Source organism: Mus musculus, chromosome Y, assembly GCF_000001635.26.
Source record: "Mus musculus strain C57BL/6J chromosome Y, GRCm38.p6 C57BL/6J".
NCBI lineage: Eukaryota > Metazoa > Chordata > Mammalia > Rodentia > Muridae > Mus > Mus musculus.
The window spans coordinates 3398815-3415677 of NC_000087.7; the positions used below are offsets into that span (position 1 = coordinate 3398815).

The window sequence follows — 16863 nt, forward strand, 5'->3', positions numbered from 1 at the left end:
ACCCTGCTATCTGATCCACCCTCAGACATGCAGCATGATTGCTCTATAGTACTGGGATACATCCAGAATGTCAGGCCAGACTTGATTGTCATACTCTGGTCAGATGAGGGATGAATATACTTAATGGATAGGAGCAGCGTCATCCAGAATGGAATCAGACATGCAGGGGCAGCAGTAATGGGCTTGGACTCTGTTATTTGGACAACTGCTTTGCTGCCAGGAACTTCAGCCCACAAAGCTCAACTAAAGGGTCTATCCCAGGCTTTAAAACTGGAAAAAGGAGATACAGATGTGGTTATTCACTGCTGAAGGAAAAGCCATCAAAAATAAGGAGGCAATACTTTGTTACTCAACAACGAAGTCAGACAATGGCTTTGCTTTACTTTTTATTGACAGATTGTTTTTGACTATGCAAATACTTCATCTCTACTGGTAAATTCTACTTTAACATTAACAAGTCTTTCTTAACAAAGAATCATTTCTGAACAGTTAAAGTTTCCTTGTTTTATGTTCTAGAAGAATTCATGGGTGGAATGTTAGTCATTATTTCACTTCCCCCCAAAACAATGTATTTCCGTATTCGGGTAAGGCAGTAAAACTTACTATTTGCCTTATCTCCTAAATCAACATATTTCTTTTAACATTTGGAGAACATAGGAATAACATCTTATTTTTCTTCTTAGAAATGCTGTTTGGTACACAACTTAAGACTTTAGTACCTGCCTCCACTTTATATCTGCTTTCTCCACGACCTCCATGGGATCCCCCAAATCTTGGTATTACTACTGTATGATTCACGAGATGCACTATACAGCCCATCCTTAGGTGAATGCCCTCTTTCCTGTCTGCCCTCACGGTCAAAGTATTCCCTATCAATAGGTGGTGGAAGCACTTCTTGTCTACCACTACGTTCATAGTCACTTGAGTATATGTTACTTCGGTTGCTTATGTATGGTTCTCCTCTTCCACCATATCCATCTTGTGAGTTACTATAGTCATCATAGCGGTTGTTTCCACCTCTTGCAGATGGTGCCTCATGGAATCTTCCTAAAGTAGATAAATGACCAAGTAAGAAAACAGCCTTAAGACTGCCCATTTAGTCAGTTAAGAACACTGCAATAGCAAATACTCCAACCACCTAATTAATGTATAACCCATGTTACATTTGTCTGTATGTGTAAAATTCACTAAGATGGCATTTATTTACCAAGTAAAATAGGACTCTTACCATAACTTCTGTATGTATCTCTGTATGAATTTCCACTTAAATATTCAGAGAAATCTCTATCACGTCCTCCAAGATAGCCAGCATGATCACTAAGTTTTAAAAGGAAGTTTTAATTAACATAAGAACTAACAGTTTTGCCAGGTTTGGTGGCACACACCTTTAATCCCAGCACTTGGGAGGCAGAGGCAGGTGGATTTTTAAGTTTGAGGCCAGCATGGTCTACAAAGAGCTTTCCCAGACAGGCACAGAGAAATCATGTCTTGAAAAAGAGAAAGAACAAAAGAACGAAAGAAAGAAAGAGAGAGAGAGAGAAAGAAAGAGAGAGGAGAGGAGAGGAGAGGAGAGGAGAGGAGAAATAGGAGAAAAGAGGAGAGGGAGGAAAGTAGAGGAGAAAAAACAAGAGGAGAGGTGATGAGAGGGGAGGAGAGGTGAGGGGAGGGGATGGGAGAGGAGAGGGGAGGGAAGGGGAAAGGAGAGGGGAGGGGAGAGGAGAGTGAGGAGAGGGCAGAGGAGGGGAGGGGGAGGGAAAAGAGAAAGGGAAAAAAGAAAGGAAAAAAGAAAAGGGAAAAGAGGGAAAGGGAAAAAGCGAAGGGAAAAGAAGGAAAGGGAATAAGGGAAAGGGAGAGAGGGAAAGGGAGAAAGGAAAAGAGGGAAAGGGAAAGAGAAACAGGGAAAGGGGGAAGGGAAAGGGAGAAAGGGAAATGGAAAAGGAGAAGGGAGAAAGAAGAGGAGGAATGAAGGTAGGAAGGAAGGAAGGAAGGAAGGAAGGAAGGAAGGAAAAAAGGAAGGAAGGAAGGAAAGAAGGAAGGAAAAAAGGAAGAAAAAAGGAAAAGAAAGAAAGAAAGGGAAGGGAAGGGAAGGGAAGGGAAGGGAAGGGCAGGAAGAAAGAGGAGGGTAGGGGAAGGAAGGGGAGGGAAGAGAGAAGAAAGAAATTGTAATACCTGAAGACTTTAGATGCACTTTCTTCCCGAGAGTGGTAATTGCCATAGTCACAGTATCCTCTGGATGTTGATTCATATTTCCTTGAATAAATTAGAAACTAAAAATAACCATCCAAACTTTTATGTGAGAGTTTCTCACTGTCCTGGAACTGGCCAATTAGCTAACTGGCCAGTGAATACATGATACCTGGCAAAATATCAATGGGCACTTCTCCAAGTAAGCTAAGACAATGGTCCCAAACATAACTAGGATACATGACTGCTACTCCATCAAATATGCTAATGAAATACTGCTATTAGGATTGCTAAAATTTAACAAACAAACGATACAGTATTTGGAGAGGAAGAAACTTCATAAAAATTAAAACTTTGACCATCATTGACAGGAATGTAAAAGGGTTCTATATACTATATTACCATATTGCCCAGCAATTCAACTACAATACACCTAAAATAACTGAAAGTAAGAACTCTATTAACCGTATATGAATGTCCTTAGCACTGCTACAACACAAAATCATAGCTTTAAAATGACATACATGAGAACGTAATATGTACTTAATATACATATTTAATAAATATTAAATAAAATTAATTTATGGGATGGGATCTGATGCTCTCTTCTGGTGTGTCGGAAGAGAGAAATGGTGTATTCACATAAAATACAATAAATAAATCTTAAAAAAGACTAAACCTTACAAAAGGATTAAATCTGAAAATTATGTAGATCAAATAAGTATACAGTAAACCGTGATTCCATTCATACCCTCTCTGTATTTACAGAATTGAAACTGATTGTATAATTGGAAGGTATTTACTTTGTGTACTAAAGTAGGTAGTATACTTTTGAGATTAGTCAGACTTAGGAAATGAGCGTGATTATCAAAGGATATCCTCAAATGTTGGTTCTCAGGTCCTTTCCACATTCTATTTGAACAGTGTCTCTAACTGTCCTGAAATTTTTCCACGTAATGCTGTCAGACCCATGAGAGTCTTCCAACCAACATAAGAGTTGATCAATTAACACAGGTGAGATTATAGGTTTTATGCCTAACTTTTTCATTGGTTCTGAGTATATGAATACAGGTCTTCATCTTAAGAAGTAAATACTTCCACAACTGAACCACCTTTCTCATTCTAGAAGATAATTTGCAGAAAATTTTGTATGCATTTATCTACTTATTCACTGTGTATATAGAACCCAGAAAACCTGTCTTGTTTTGTTTTTTTTCCCAAGTTGTTGTGGCATTTGGACATCTTCTTAGGTCTCATGAAAGTTACTCAACTTGTTAAGCCATTTCACTAGCCTTGGAAAACAGACTTAATGAGAAAGGATATAAAAGGTTTTGACACTACATAAAATGTTCCTGTATGATACTAAGTACAATAATTAAAGCATTTTTCCTTCCACAATGGGAAATTTAACCATTTTGCTCTTTTTTCTTTACCTATCATTAGAAGACTGGCCATAATCCCTTGGTAATGGATACTCATCTCTTCTGGAAGACGCCGGCTCTCCTCTTGGCATATTTCTAGAAATCTCTCTTCGATGTGGTTCTGGACATTAAGTTTAAAAATTACTATACAAGTATTTCAAGTTGCAGATGTTTCAAAGTAGTAATAAAAACACTGCACTTTTCTCTGCAAAATACCTTTTACAAGGCATACTTCATTCTTTAATGAAGCTGTATTAGTAAACTACTTCACAAATGCAATATAAACAGACTGTTGTCAGTGTAATCAAACATCAATCTGCCTTTTATTTTATGGATAAGTCTCTCTTGTTATTCAAATTTCACATCTTACATTTGTATTTTAATGGTCTTTACTCAAATTTTGCTTACAACATACTTCATTATGTTGATACTGTAACACATAAATACTCTAATATTCAAATTTCTCTCTCTCTTTTTTTCTATCCTCCTTTCTCTCTCTCTCTCTCTCTCTCTCTCTCTCTCTCTCTCTCTCTCTCTGTGTGTGTCTCTCTCTTCCTCCCCCATTCCCTCCTTCATACCTTTCTTCTTTTTTTTCCAAGAAAGTGTTTTTCTGTATAACCCTGGCTGTCTAGGAACTCACTCTGTAGACCAGGCTGGCCTCAAAGTCAGAAATCCGCCTGACTCTGTCTCCTGAGTGCTGGAAATTAAAGGTGTCTGCCACCACTGTTTGGCTGTTACATTTCACTATCATTCCGCCTAAAATCTTTAGATAGATCTACAAATGTAAAATTTTCCTAAGTACGTACATGTGTGCGGTTGTCTTCTAAGACTGTGATGGTCAAAAACTCATAGGCAATTGTTTAAATGTTTCTCATTCATTATAAACTGCATTTCCACAAAAATGTCTGCTTGGCATGTTTTTACCTCGTCCTCTTAGTCCAGTATTGCTTCTTGTCTGAGCAGAAGTTGCAGATCTTTTAGAAGGGGGATCATCCCTTTTTGAAGATGGATTTCTTTTAACTGCAAAGTGTCTCCCAGAAGAACTCACATTGAAATTAGGAGTATATCTATCACCACCTGTATTTAAAGAAACATCTTAGCTAAAGGGAATCAATACTTCAATGAGTAAGTTCTAATTATCACTTGTAAATCTTCGTTAAACAATACTGTATTCTCAGCAATTAGTATTTTTTTCTAAATTGGTAAAATTTACTATTACTAGTATTTATTGGTAAAAATACTATTTACTTTTGTAACTATAATTCAAACAGTATGTAAAGATGGCTTTAACATTTATAGCACAGTTTGAACACTACACTGTGTTTAAAGAAATGACAGAGAACTGGAGTGAAAGGGAACAAAAATCTGTCAATTAAATATGTCTATATTTCAGGTAAAATAATCACTTCATTATTAGAAAGCAGATTTTAATATATTTCTAGTCTCAATACTTTGCAAGATCCATCTATGAAATAAACTTTCACGCAAATATAAGCCCCAATATCAATTAAAAAATAAAAAATTTCATATAATACTATTAATACATAGACATGCTGAGCAATTATTATAATTGACAAACTCGGACTCTCTATGAAATGCATATCAAATATGATATAATCATTTTAGCTTAAAAAATCAATATAGATCTAGTACGCAATTATGAATAAACTTTGTATTTTCATACAGGTAAGAATAAAAACTTAGATTTAACCATTAAGATCATTTGGAGAGCATTATAAAATGTAAATCTACTTGAGAAATATCACCTATCTTATCTAACAGCCCTTACTTGGATATTTAAGTTTGGTTAATACAAAAAATTATAGATTTTTAAGAATAAAATTTGAATTTATTTATTTATTTTCAAAAGTAGTAAAATACTCTTGAAGATTGCCTAAAAAGCATTCTAATGAGTCGTCATCTTCTCATCACACATCAAAAGGTAACATGTAAAAGTTAACGTTAAAATGTTCTGTTTCTTTTAAACTCTTCCAGAGTCTGAAACAGTCTTAAAACTTGCAAGGTTTAGATAATTCAGGAAGGATAAATTAGTGTTCAATAGGCTTATATACAATCTGTCATCAAAAGAAGAAATGAACAGTTTTCAGATAAATATACAGCAATAAATATTGTCTGATCAATTCTATTTATTTGAAATGTACTTCTGAGTTCTGGACACTTTAAGTCAATTTTATTTTTCCTATTGGTATAGTTTTAACTTTCCAAAGTGTTAGAATTACAACTCACACGCAATACTGGCCTCTAAAGAGCAAAACTAAAAAACAAGATTAGAAATAAATCTTGCTACTCAGTGTAGGGGTACTGAAGTTCTCCCGAGGACCTGTGTTCAATTCACTAACAGCTAAAAAATATAACTCTAGGATATGAAACCTTCATACAGACATACACACAGAGGCAAAATAGCAATGCACATAAAACAAATCTTGCAAAATTTCTGTTGACTACATCAGGACAAATACTGAATATCCTAAAAGAACTCTTTTGCAATTGACACTCTGGTATAAATTCAATTTTTAATTAAGGCATCTGTTACTTATATTAATCATACAGTGCTTTTAATTTTTCTAATTGAAGGTAACTGCTCTACTCATGAGAATGTAAATAAAAGTCGTAGTGTTTCTACTTATATTATCTTACTAATTATCAGTCACACTGCTTCTACTATGTACAGTTACCCAAGTTCCCTTCACATGAAGGACCACTTCTTGCTCTGCTTCTTCCTCCTCTTCCACATTTCAGAATTCTTGAAGCACCTCTGGTTCTTGAAAAGGATGGTGGTCTCTTCTTGCTACCACTTTCAAGTGATGATGGTCTCCTGGCTTGTTTTACTTTAATTCTTTTTCCATCCAAAATCTGAAAAAGACAACAGAACCAAATTTAACTTACATACATTACCTTTTACTGAGTCAAACATGAGGTTTAGAATGTCTTTCTTAATGGAAATATATACCAGTTTGTTTTATCAGAAAGGAAAAAAATTGAGACAGAAACAAGAGAATTGTAGTATTTTACAATCTGCACAATAAAGCTTAAAATACAGAATGGCATGTTGAGAGCCCAAAGAATAAAATCATTTCAGTGCTGGAAGAACAGCACTTGTAAGTAGATTGTCCAATTCAAAATAATCAATCTTAAAAACTACATACAAGTAACATTATACACACTGAGCAAGCTGTATTGGTATGTATTTAGGAGTATATATGTACTGTATATGTACTGTATATGTATGTGATAAACTAATGAAAAAAAAACCGGAAGAAGTGGAAAGAGAAAAAAAAAAGATGACAAATTATACTATTACCCTCCTCAAATAAAGGAAACAATTTTTAAAAGTTACTTGAAAAAAATGGAGAAAAATTACCTTTAAAGTAATCATAAAAATATATCGTGTTTCCTATAGAATATGCAATTTCTAAAATTTTTGATGCAGGATAACAAAGAGCATCTGTTGAATAAAAATCTCAAAAACACTACTATAAACTAAAAATCACTCATAGCTAGTTTTCAAAGACAAAAGAGAATTCCAAGTTGGTAAAAATAAATTAGTTAAGGTAGGAACTCTATTTATTATGACAATCAATAAAAGCAATTTGACTTTTATTGCTGTTAAGTCTTGTAATCTGTTTAGAGCTGGATTTACTTGAACATAACTTTCTCCAGAATATTTTCCTTTATAATTTCTTCCATGAATTGAAAAACTGCTTTTCCCAGTTTTCCCAAACTATGGTTTCCTTTTTTTCTGTTGCTTGTAAAGATTATATCCTATTTACTCTTAAAGTATAATATGAACTTGATACAGATGTAATATATGTGACAATGTTGAAATATCCTACTAGCCATAATTTTGGCATTAGTTAAAAAAAAAAAACCCAAGGAAGTTTTGCTCATTTTTCAGCAAACTAAACACACCAACTAATGTCATTAACTACTGGAAAGGAGTAATATATTGTTACTACATTCTTACCACTCCATTCATTTCTTTGACAGCATTCTTAGCATCTGCAAGGCGTCGGAAAGTAAGGAAAGCAAAGCCTCTAGACTTCTTAGTTTCACGATCTCTCATCAAAATAACTGCAATATATGTAAACTTTTACTTACAAAACTACATAAAATTTTTTTCTACTTCCAAATTGACATTTTTTTAAACTGTTACTCATAGGACCCTTAATTTGACATTCTAAGTAAAACACTATACCAATCATTCTAGTCAAATCTTAAATAAAACCCAAAATCTTACATTTCATATTTTTACTTGCATTCTCAATGTCAACAAAATTAATAAATTAATGTCAGCCTTTGTTGCATTTTGTCATACACCTAGAGTGTGCAAGGCATGCATGCACACACAAACACACATGCACACACATGCACATTACACTAATTGAGCAACATTATCCATTGCAATGAGTAGTTGTCAAATAAACATAAAAATAATCATCCATGTTCCAAAATTGAACATATCATAGAAATACTTTATATTTACTCTGAAGAGACATACAGTTTCTTTTAAAGAATTACCACGTGCTACTGGTCCAAATCTCCCAAATATTTCTTGAAGAGTCTTTTGTCTGGTCTTTATGTTGAGGCCTCCTATAAAAATTTTCCCAGGCTGATTAGTTTCTGCCATTTTTCTATAAGTAGAGAAAAGGATAAAATAGCATGCTTAAAACTTTTAAAGCTGGACAAATAGCTCAGTTAAAGAACACTGACTGCCCTTCCAGAAGATTGAGATCTGATTCCCAGAACAACATACATGGTGGTTCAAAGTAATTCCAGCTCAAGGGGACTGCTGCCTTCCACATACGAACATCATATAATACATGTTGCACAGACATATATGCAGACAAAAGATTCATATACATAAGAAAATACAACTAAAGGGAACCACAGAGCCTGACATCCTAATGTTTTTTCCTTCCCCTTTTTATTTATGACCGTTTTCTATTTAGCTGAAACTGGCCCTTCTTGCTTCTACACATCTACCACTCAGCTTACTGGTGTGCAGCACTGTTTAATGAAAGAAAGCAAAAGGTCAATTAGCATACTGTAACAGGTCTAGTTTTTATTAAGTATGGGAAAGGTTGTAATTACTAAACTTTATTCTTTTTCACTTAAAAATACTCACACTGATGAGATGTATGCTGTTTACTGTAGAATGATACATAATATTATTCTTGTGTTTTCTTGCAGTGATAAATTTCCATGTACAGTGGTAGTCTTATTGTATAGTTGTTGGTTATTAAAAAAAGTTACAAATGTTACAAAGTTGTTGTAGCCTACAAACAGATTAATAAAATACTTGCAGAAAACATCTAAAGAAACGGAACTTTATCGAAGTAATTGAGTCTGACAGCTCCACATGCTTATAGTCCCAGGACAAATTTGGGAGATTGTCACAATTTCCTGCTCGGCATAGAACATAGCAGCCCCCCGCCCCCCCGCCCCGATTATATAGGGAAGACTACACTCAGAATTTAGAAAAAAAATACAAAATGTAAAACACTTATTATACACACTAATATTGTGCTTAGATTTTCCCCTTATCAAAGACAGACAGACAGACAAAGAGGTAGAGGGAAAGGTAGAGGGAGAGGGAGAGGGAGAGGGAGAGGGAGAGGGAGAGGGAGAGGGAGAGGGAGAGGGAGAGGGAGAGGGAGAGGGAGAGGGAGAGGGAGAGGGAGAGAGGAAGAAGGAGAGGGAGACAGGAAGAGGGAGAGGTAGACAGGAAGATGGAGAGGGAGACAGGAAGAGGGAGAGGCAGAGGGACAGGGAGAAGGAGAGGGAGACTGGAAGAGAGAGAGAGAGAGAGAGAGACAGGGAGAGAGAGACAGGGAGAGAGAGACAGGGAGAGAGACACAGGGAGAGGGAGAGGGAGAGGGAGTGGGAGACATGAAGAAGGAGAGGGAGACAGGAAGAGGGAGAGGGAGACAGGGAGAGGGAGAGGGAGACAGGGAGAGGGAGAGGGAGAGGGAGACAGGAAGAGGGAGAAGGAGAGGGAGACAGGAAGAGGGAGAGGGAGACGTAGATTGATAGGCAAAGGGAGACAGGAAAAGGGAGAGGGAGATGCAGAAGGAGACAGGAAGAGGGAGACAGGAAGAGGGAGAGGGGGAGGGAGAGGGAGAGGATAGGGAGAGGCAGGCGTGCAGGCAGGCAGAGGCAGAGACACAAGCATACACACATTTAATGTGTCAAGTCTAAAACATTCGAATTGTGTCTTCTATGGAGGCAAATTCAAAAGGAAAGATTTCCAGAGATGTTGGCATTTGAAATGTAAACACCTGTGAGCTGTACACGCAAAGATTTTCCTTTAGGAGTGAAATTTAAATCATCCTTAAACTTTTGCCTATATTTTTCGATTATAAGAAATACCAACTGGAGAGGAGACAGATACGAGACCAGAGCAGAGCAGGAAGGAAGAGATGATTGGGAAGTCAAATAATCCAAGCCTACCCTGCACCTTAACCAAGCATGTTCATTCTCAGAATTCGGATCTACTCAGGCTCTCCTCTTGTATCCCCACTAGCCTACCCTCAGAAGTTAGCAGCAAACTTGCTCTACCAAGTGGGCTGCTGCGGCACCAATGACATCTTTATAGTGTCTGACCAATCAGGATGGTAGAATAGCTTGAGCCTGCCCTTTCAGTAGGTGGAGTCCAACTCTAAGCAGGCGTGGTTCTGATCACTGACCTATCAACGTAGTGGCGTAGTGGCGTAGTGGCATAGCCCGGGCTTGCCCCTGTGAGGAAGCCCTGTTCAATGGGCCTACCAGGGTGGGCCTTGTGATGTTGGACCTAACCAACAGTAGCTGGTAGCCTAACAGAGACCTGCACTGATGGCGACATCAGGACAAACAGACTATGGCACTAATAACTGTTGTCCGTAGAGCCGTAGGACCTTTAAAGTACAGTTCCGGTATTTTGAGGTAGAAAAGCAATAGCGGACAGATGCTCCTGTGGAACAAAGGCTGCGGCACGGCGCGCCGCGATCGAAACAAAATGGTGCCTAAAATTTTCATACCTACGCCAAACATTTCACGCCAAACACCGCCACCCTCCTCAAATCTAAAATTAAATCATCACAAAGAGAGGCAAATAGTTTACCTCAAATGTAAATTAAACCACCACAAACAGAGGCAAATAACTCAAAGGATATTACCTACCTGGTTTTTAGAAATATATAATTTAAATCCTAATTTCCTCTGCTCAAGCAATATTACTCTTCCAAATGAAAGCGCTTTTCCCCCTTTTGATAGGATAACAGAACTCCTTTACGTCCATACATGTTCCAATTTACATATAATTTACTAATACAGCTTTTTTTTGTTTTTTGGTTTTTTTTTTTTTGTTGTTGTTGTTTTTTTTGGAGGGTGGGGGTGGGTGGGGGGGTTGAAACAGGGTCTCTCTATGTAGCTTTGTTTGTTCCGAAACTCAGTCTGTAGACCAAGCTGGCCTCTAACTCAGAAATTCACCTGCCTCTGCCACCAAAGTGATGGGATTAAAGGTGTGTGCCACCCCGCCAGGCTACTAATATGGCATTTTTAAAATTTTGTACAAACGTATGACAGAAGATTACTCTGAATTAATTTCTCCGTCATAGCCATTCGTTTTTCCTAAGGTATAAAATTGTTGGTTACAATTAAAATTCAGAATTCATTACCTTTTCTTGATTTTCTATTTTCTCAGCTTTAATGGATCACACCGTCCTGCAACAACTCCGACTCCAAAATGACCACTCGCGCCCAAGTCGCAACCAATTTAAGTAGGCGGAGAGACCCTGATGTCACCAACCGCAAAGGAAGTAGGGATGATGTGGAGGATTGAACCAAGAGACTGGCTGGTTGAGGGGTGGGCGTAGTGTGGTATTGGGCTTCAGAGTCAGAAATGGACACAGTACTTGATAAGTATGAACAAAGCAGATAAAAATTAATTGAATAGCAGATAAGAATTGGTGAATGGAGGGAGTTGTTAGGGCAGCTACCTGCAGAGGCCTCCTATTGCAAGTCCATGCCCCCATTACACCCGAGATAGCAGTTACCAGTTTTAGACCACAGCTCTGAGCCCGGGATATAGCAAGCACATCGCTGTTGTCCATTTAAAACATTTAAAAGACCAACATATGTTTACTAATTTGCATGATTCCCCCCCTATTTTCTTTTCTTACCTAGCGAATAAAAACCATTCTGGTGCTGGTTAAATGGCTCAGCTGGTAAGAGCACTGACTGGTCTTCTGAAGGTCCTGAGTTCAATTCCCAGCAACCCTGTGCGTACGTGAGGCCTCACAACCATCTGTACAGCTACAGTGTACTCATATACATGAAACACGGTAAATTAATCTTTTATTTAAAAGCCATTATAAAATTTCTACTACTTATCGTCCACCCAAAATATTGATAAAATACTGGGCGGGCCACATTGTGTAGAATTGAGTTTTCCAACATTATAAAAGGAAAAAATATATATACATGGATGATTCGTACAAAATACTAAAAAATAAAAACGGAGAAAAAATTTAAAGATTACAAATTGAAAGCTGATCGTTTCTGGGGACTAGAGAAGGCCATGGATAAAAGCTCCAGTGGATAAAAGGTTTGCTCTATAATGTAAGAACTTGATTTCAGATCCCAACTACAACTGTAGAAAGTCAGGAGTTAGGTAGAGTTAAGAGAAGGAATCTCAGGGCTTGTTAACCAGTCCATGTTACCAAATCAGTAATCTGAAGGTTAGTGAAAGACTATCTGAAAATAAAGGTGAGGAGTGTTTGCATGGACATACACTACCATACATGAAAAAGAACACACACATACCCACACAGGCACACACACACACACACACACACACACACACACACACATGTTTTGTTTTCCTAGTTTGGATTTTTAAATTATTAATTCTCTTCATTTAGTAAATCTTTGTAATAATTTGACACAAATTTTCAAAATTAACAAAAAAAATTGAGACTTACTTAAGACAGGCCATATTTGTTTTTTTTTTTTACAGATTTCTTTAATCCCTGTAGTGTATGACAGTAAGGAACTTTTTTTTCCACTTAAAAATATTACTGTATGCCTCCATAGGTTTAATTCAGCTATACGGGCTCTCGACACTGAACAAGAAGTAGACACAGACTCCCACTCCTGTCTTTTATTAATACATGATTTCAAAGAAAAAAATTAGTTTTCTCCAACTGAATCTAGATGGGTATACTAATCTCAATCAGGGTAGGCCTGAAGGAGTAGTTTGCCAACACAAAATGAGCTACAGAATTTTTGCAGACTTTTTGTTTTGTATTGTTTTCTTTGAAGATTTTTGTCTTAATGTCTTTTGCTTGTATTTTTTTCTACCTTTTTTGTGATTTGTGGAGCTTTTTTTGAGTGTCCTGTATGTCAAGAAACTTAATTGTATTTTAGTACCTAACTACCATTTTTCAGTAGTTAATATCTTGTTATTTATGGACATCATGTTATGCATAATATTCGTATATTGACGTTCAGTTTATAAAGGAGCATATATGTACACTGGTGTGTACATAAGTATGGGGACCAGAAGTAAAACTCTGGTATCATTCCCTAGGAGATGTCTACTGTGTTTTTTGAGACAGAGTCTCTCACTGGAACCTGTGGCATGGCAAACTGGCCATCACGTTTCAAGGATTAACCCGCAATCTCTTCTGAATTGTACTCATAAGCACATCAGCTAAAGATTGGTATAGGGCATCATACAAATTTTTGTACTTGTATTATAAGGATTTTACTGACAGATTAGAAGTTTCCACAGATCTTAAAGATATTTTTTGCCAATTAATATACTCTTTTTATTCTTACCGTTTATTGCTTGCAAATTCTACATACACTATACTAATGTTTTATTGTCAATTGCATCTTCATTTAAACTTTCAAAACTTTTCTGTCAGGTAAAATAACACCGCAGATGATCTATGACTAAAAGGTAAACATATTTTATACAGTTATCATTTTTATACAGTGAAATTGTGGGGCTGAAGAGATCGATCAGCAGGTAAGAATACTAGTTCCTCTTGCAGAGGACCTGGATTTAATTCCTACTATTCACATACTTACTTACCACTGTCTCCCTGTGCACTGCACTCAAGTGGTGCACTGATACACATACATACAGGCAAAACACCAGAACACAAAAAAATACAAACTAATCTTAATAATACAGTTGTAATACAGAAAGCTATTGAGGAGGCTGAGGCAGGAAGACCCCAAATTCAAGTCCTCCCTAGCAAGGCCAGTCCTTTCCTAGGACTAGCAAGACAATTAGCAATTAGCAATTAAAAATTGCAATTAAAAATTAGCAATTAAAAAATTCAAAGAGACTGGTCATCTAAATTGGGCGTAGAATATTTGCTATGTGCAATGCTTTGAATTCACCCTCCATTGCCATCCGAATTGGCAGAAAATTTAACTTTCACAGAAACACATGTAGAATAAGCCTCCTAGTAGTATAGTCAGATTATGTATCTGAAATGTGACCACCAAATAGCCAACACATTTTCAGAAAGTTGGTATGTTTCATAATAGTAAATGATATTACTAAAAAGGGAATTTCCTATATATCAATTAAAATAGTTTCCTCTTACATACTTCATTAATATGAAAAAAATACTTGTAGGTGTATATATAGGGGAAAAAAATTGCGTCAAAAAATAAATCCACGGACTCTAAGTGAAGTTAATGGAATATAAAGCTGTTCCATATGCATCACTAGCAAGGGAGATTATCAACCTATTGTTTAAATACTTTTAGTATAAATTTCACTGTGAACTATCACAGATCATCAAAATAGAAATTGGAAATAAGTTGGGTATTTAGTCTACTGCACATAATTTTTGGGCACCAGATTGTCACTGTAATTTCTTGGTCTGTCATTTATTTCCTATCTTCACAAGATTACATATAATGAAAAGAATATTTATCACGAAATTTTTGTAGGTAAATTTATTGAATGATTATAAGTATTTATATCTTCCTTCTGCTGTCAAGAAATATTAGCACACTTGCTATATACAACAGTAATGGAATACTTTTCAGTAGGTTTCTTTATGGGCAGTTAGATTTTTCTTAGTTCACTAAATCTCATGGCTATGATTCTTACTAATTAGTATTAAATTCTGTCACTCTAACAAAATGTGTGTTTTCTTATTATGGTTTGATTGGGCTGTTTTTTTTTTTTGTTTGTTTGTTTGTTTGTTAGGTTTTGTTTTTTGTTTTTAGTATAGGTCACCTATTGCAACTATATATAACAATATATTTAAATAAAAACCTTATAAATAATGAGGAGAGGCTTGGTACTCCTCTTTTTTTGAGACAAGTTCTTTCTATTATGTTTCTCAGGCTATTCTAACACTCCCTATCAGACTGGGCGAGCCTCAGACTTCCAGAGTTCACCTCTCTCTAGCCTCTACCTCCTGAGTGCTGGGATTACAGGGATGTGCTACTCTGTGCATCTCTAGTTTGGTATGTTTTTATAGTGACCAACCAACTATTTTAATTAACAGTTACATTACCTCAAAAATTTTACAAATCTTTTTAACCAAATTTTATTGTTTTCATCTTTTGTAACTTGGAATTGCAGGAAGAGCTTGTTAGGTTCTAAACTTAGATATTGCCAAGTTACTGGAAGAGGCCATGTCTTGGGAATTTATTTTTAAATTATCTTTTCTTGTTTTGAAAATAGATTGAGAATTTATTCACACAAAGTCAGACTGGCAAGTTAGTATGCCCCCTGAGAAGTACGTTTCATTGTGGAATTGATTCCATTGGTTTCAGGGAAAATCTAAAATGCATTAATAGAATTAGAAGAAAAAGGTTGGGGGAGGGTGTGGAGATTAACAAGCCAAAATAGGAAAAAAGGCATCTGTGGCAGGACAGCTCTGACTGATGTCAGATCTCTGTGATGCTGGAGTCACCTGCATCCCTCTTTAAGAATCAGTGTGAAACAGGACTGCAGCTCTCCCACTTAGACATCCTCTGAGATCTCAGCAGACCTGGCACCAATAGCCACCTTCCAGTTCCTGTACCTCAGGGTCAGGCAGGGGAACATAGTCACTCTTCTCTTTCTTTTTCCTTTTGGGTTTCTTAGTGTCACTTTCCTTGAGTTCCTCAGAACTGCTAGATGCTAGATGGGAAATCATCTGACTGAGAAGTATCACTTTTCCCCCAAAGGTAAAGATTTTGTAGGAGACTTTTTCCTGGATTTTTTTCTTGCTCTTGTGTGGTTGCTTATTTTCCTGGTATTAGAAGCTCCAGTTTCCTCAGAGAACACACCTGAGGAATCTGCTGTTATGTCCATAGCTTTTTTTTGATTTTTCTTCTGTTATTTATTTATTTATTTATTTATTTATTTATTTATTTATTTATTTGTGTGAAACACACAGAGAGAGAGAGAGACAGAGACAGAGACAGAGACAGAGAGAAAGAGAGAGTTTTTTTTCTGCTTCTTCTAATGGGATTTCTTTGACTTATGTTTTGGGGATTCAGGTGCAAATGATTTTACCAGGGGAGATGTATTTCTCCCCATTGGTAATGTCTTGCTGATCACTACTGTCTGTTTCAAATTCTTCAGGATACAACTCTATATAACCACTTTGACCCCATCTGCCCCTTGTATTGGATTCATAATCATATAAATTCTTGTTCCCGGATTTTGCCTTAAGAAAATCATCTTCCAGGACCCAAGAAATTTCACTCTTTGACCTCCAGTAGTCTCTGACTTTCTTCATCAAAACCATCACTTCTCATCTGACTTGACATGTTGGGTACTCTGTTCCTTCTGGTACCCTGGTAAGCATCCTCCACAGGCTTCTCTAGTTCTCTGAAATTCCACATGTCAGACTCCTCCTGTATCTTATTGTGAGCATCTGTATGCTGGATGACAATCCTCAGGAGGACTCCCCACAATGGAACTCATGACATTCTTTAATTGTGTGCCACAGCCTCGCAAGGCAGGGTAGGAGAAAAGGCAGTGACTTCTTCCAGATATTTTTATTACTGGCTCTGATATAAAATATCCTACTGGACAAAATGAAGTTCAGAAAGGCTCACTCTTATTTTTTAACCTAGGAGACCCTTTATGGCCAGGCAACAAGGATAATGGCAGCACTAGCTGATCTGACTCTCACTGTGGCTGGACTGGTTATAATTTATTTCTTATACCCATTTTTGCTCTCAGCTTCACGATATGATTTATTGAAAATGGCTGATGAGAAGATACACA

The 16863-nt window shown here is 36.6% G+C and overlaps 1 protein-coding gene and 1 pseudogene across 1 annotated transcript; both read right to left on the bottom strand.

The window, feature by feature from the left end:
* Window positions 1-369: 369 nt before the first annotated feature.
* Gm21708 (predicted gene, 21708) lies at window positions 370-11353 on the bottom strand. Its single transcript, NM_001270516.1, has 9 exons — window positions 11282-11353; window positions 8145-8257; window positions 7591-7697; window positions 6302-6479; window positions 4530-4682; window positions 3618-3726; window positions 2170-2250; window positions 1229-1317; window positions 370-1047 (listed from the first exon to the last, which is right to left on the bottom strand). The coding sequence occupies exons 2-9, from the start codon at window positions 8251-8253 to the stop codon at window positions 731-733; spliced, it is 1143 nt and encodes a 380-aa protein (NP_001257445.1). The 5' UTR covers window positions 8254-8257; window positions 11282-11353; the 3' UTR covers window positions 370-730.
* Window positions 11354-15606: 4253 nt separating this feature from the next.
* Window positions 15607-16562, bottom strand: Gm21156 (annotated as a pseudogene).
* Between the last annotated feature and the right edge of the window lie 301 nt (window positions 16563-16863).

Coding starts and splice junctions, on each gene's coding strand:
- Gm21708 (NM_001270516.1), bottom strand. CDS start 8,253: ATGGCAGAAACTAATCAGCCTGGGAAAATTTTTATAGGAGGCCTCAAC. Junction 7,698..8,144: donor ATTTGGACCAGTAGCACGTG/GTAATTCTTTAA, acceptor CATATATTGCAG/TTATTTTGATGAGAGATCGT. Junction 3,727..4,529: donor TACTGGACTAAGAGGACGAG/GTAAAAACATGC, acceptor CTTAATGTCCAG/AACCACATCGAAGAGAGATT.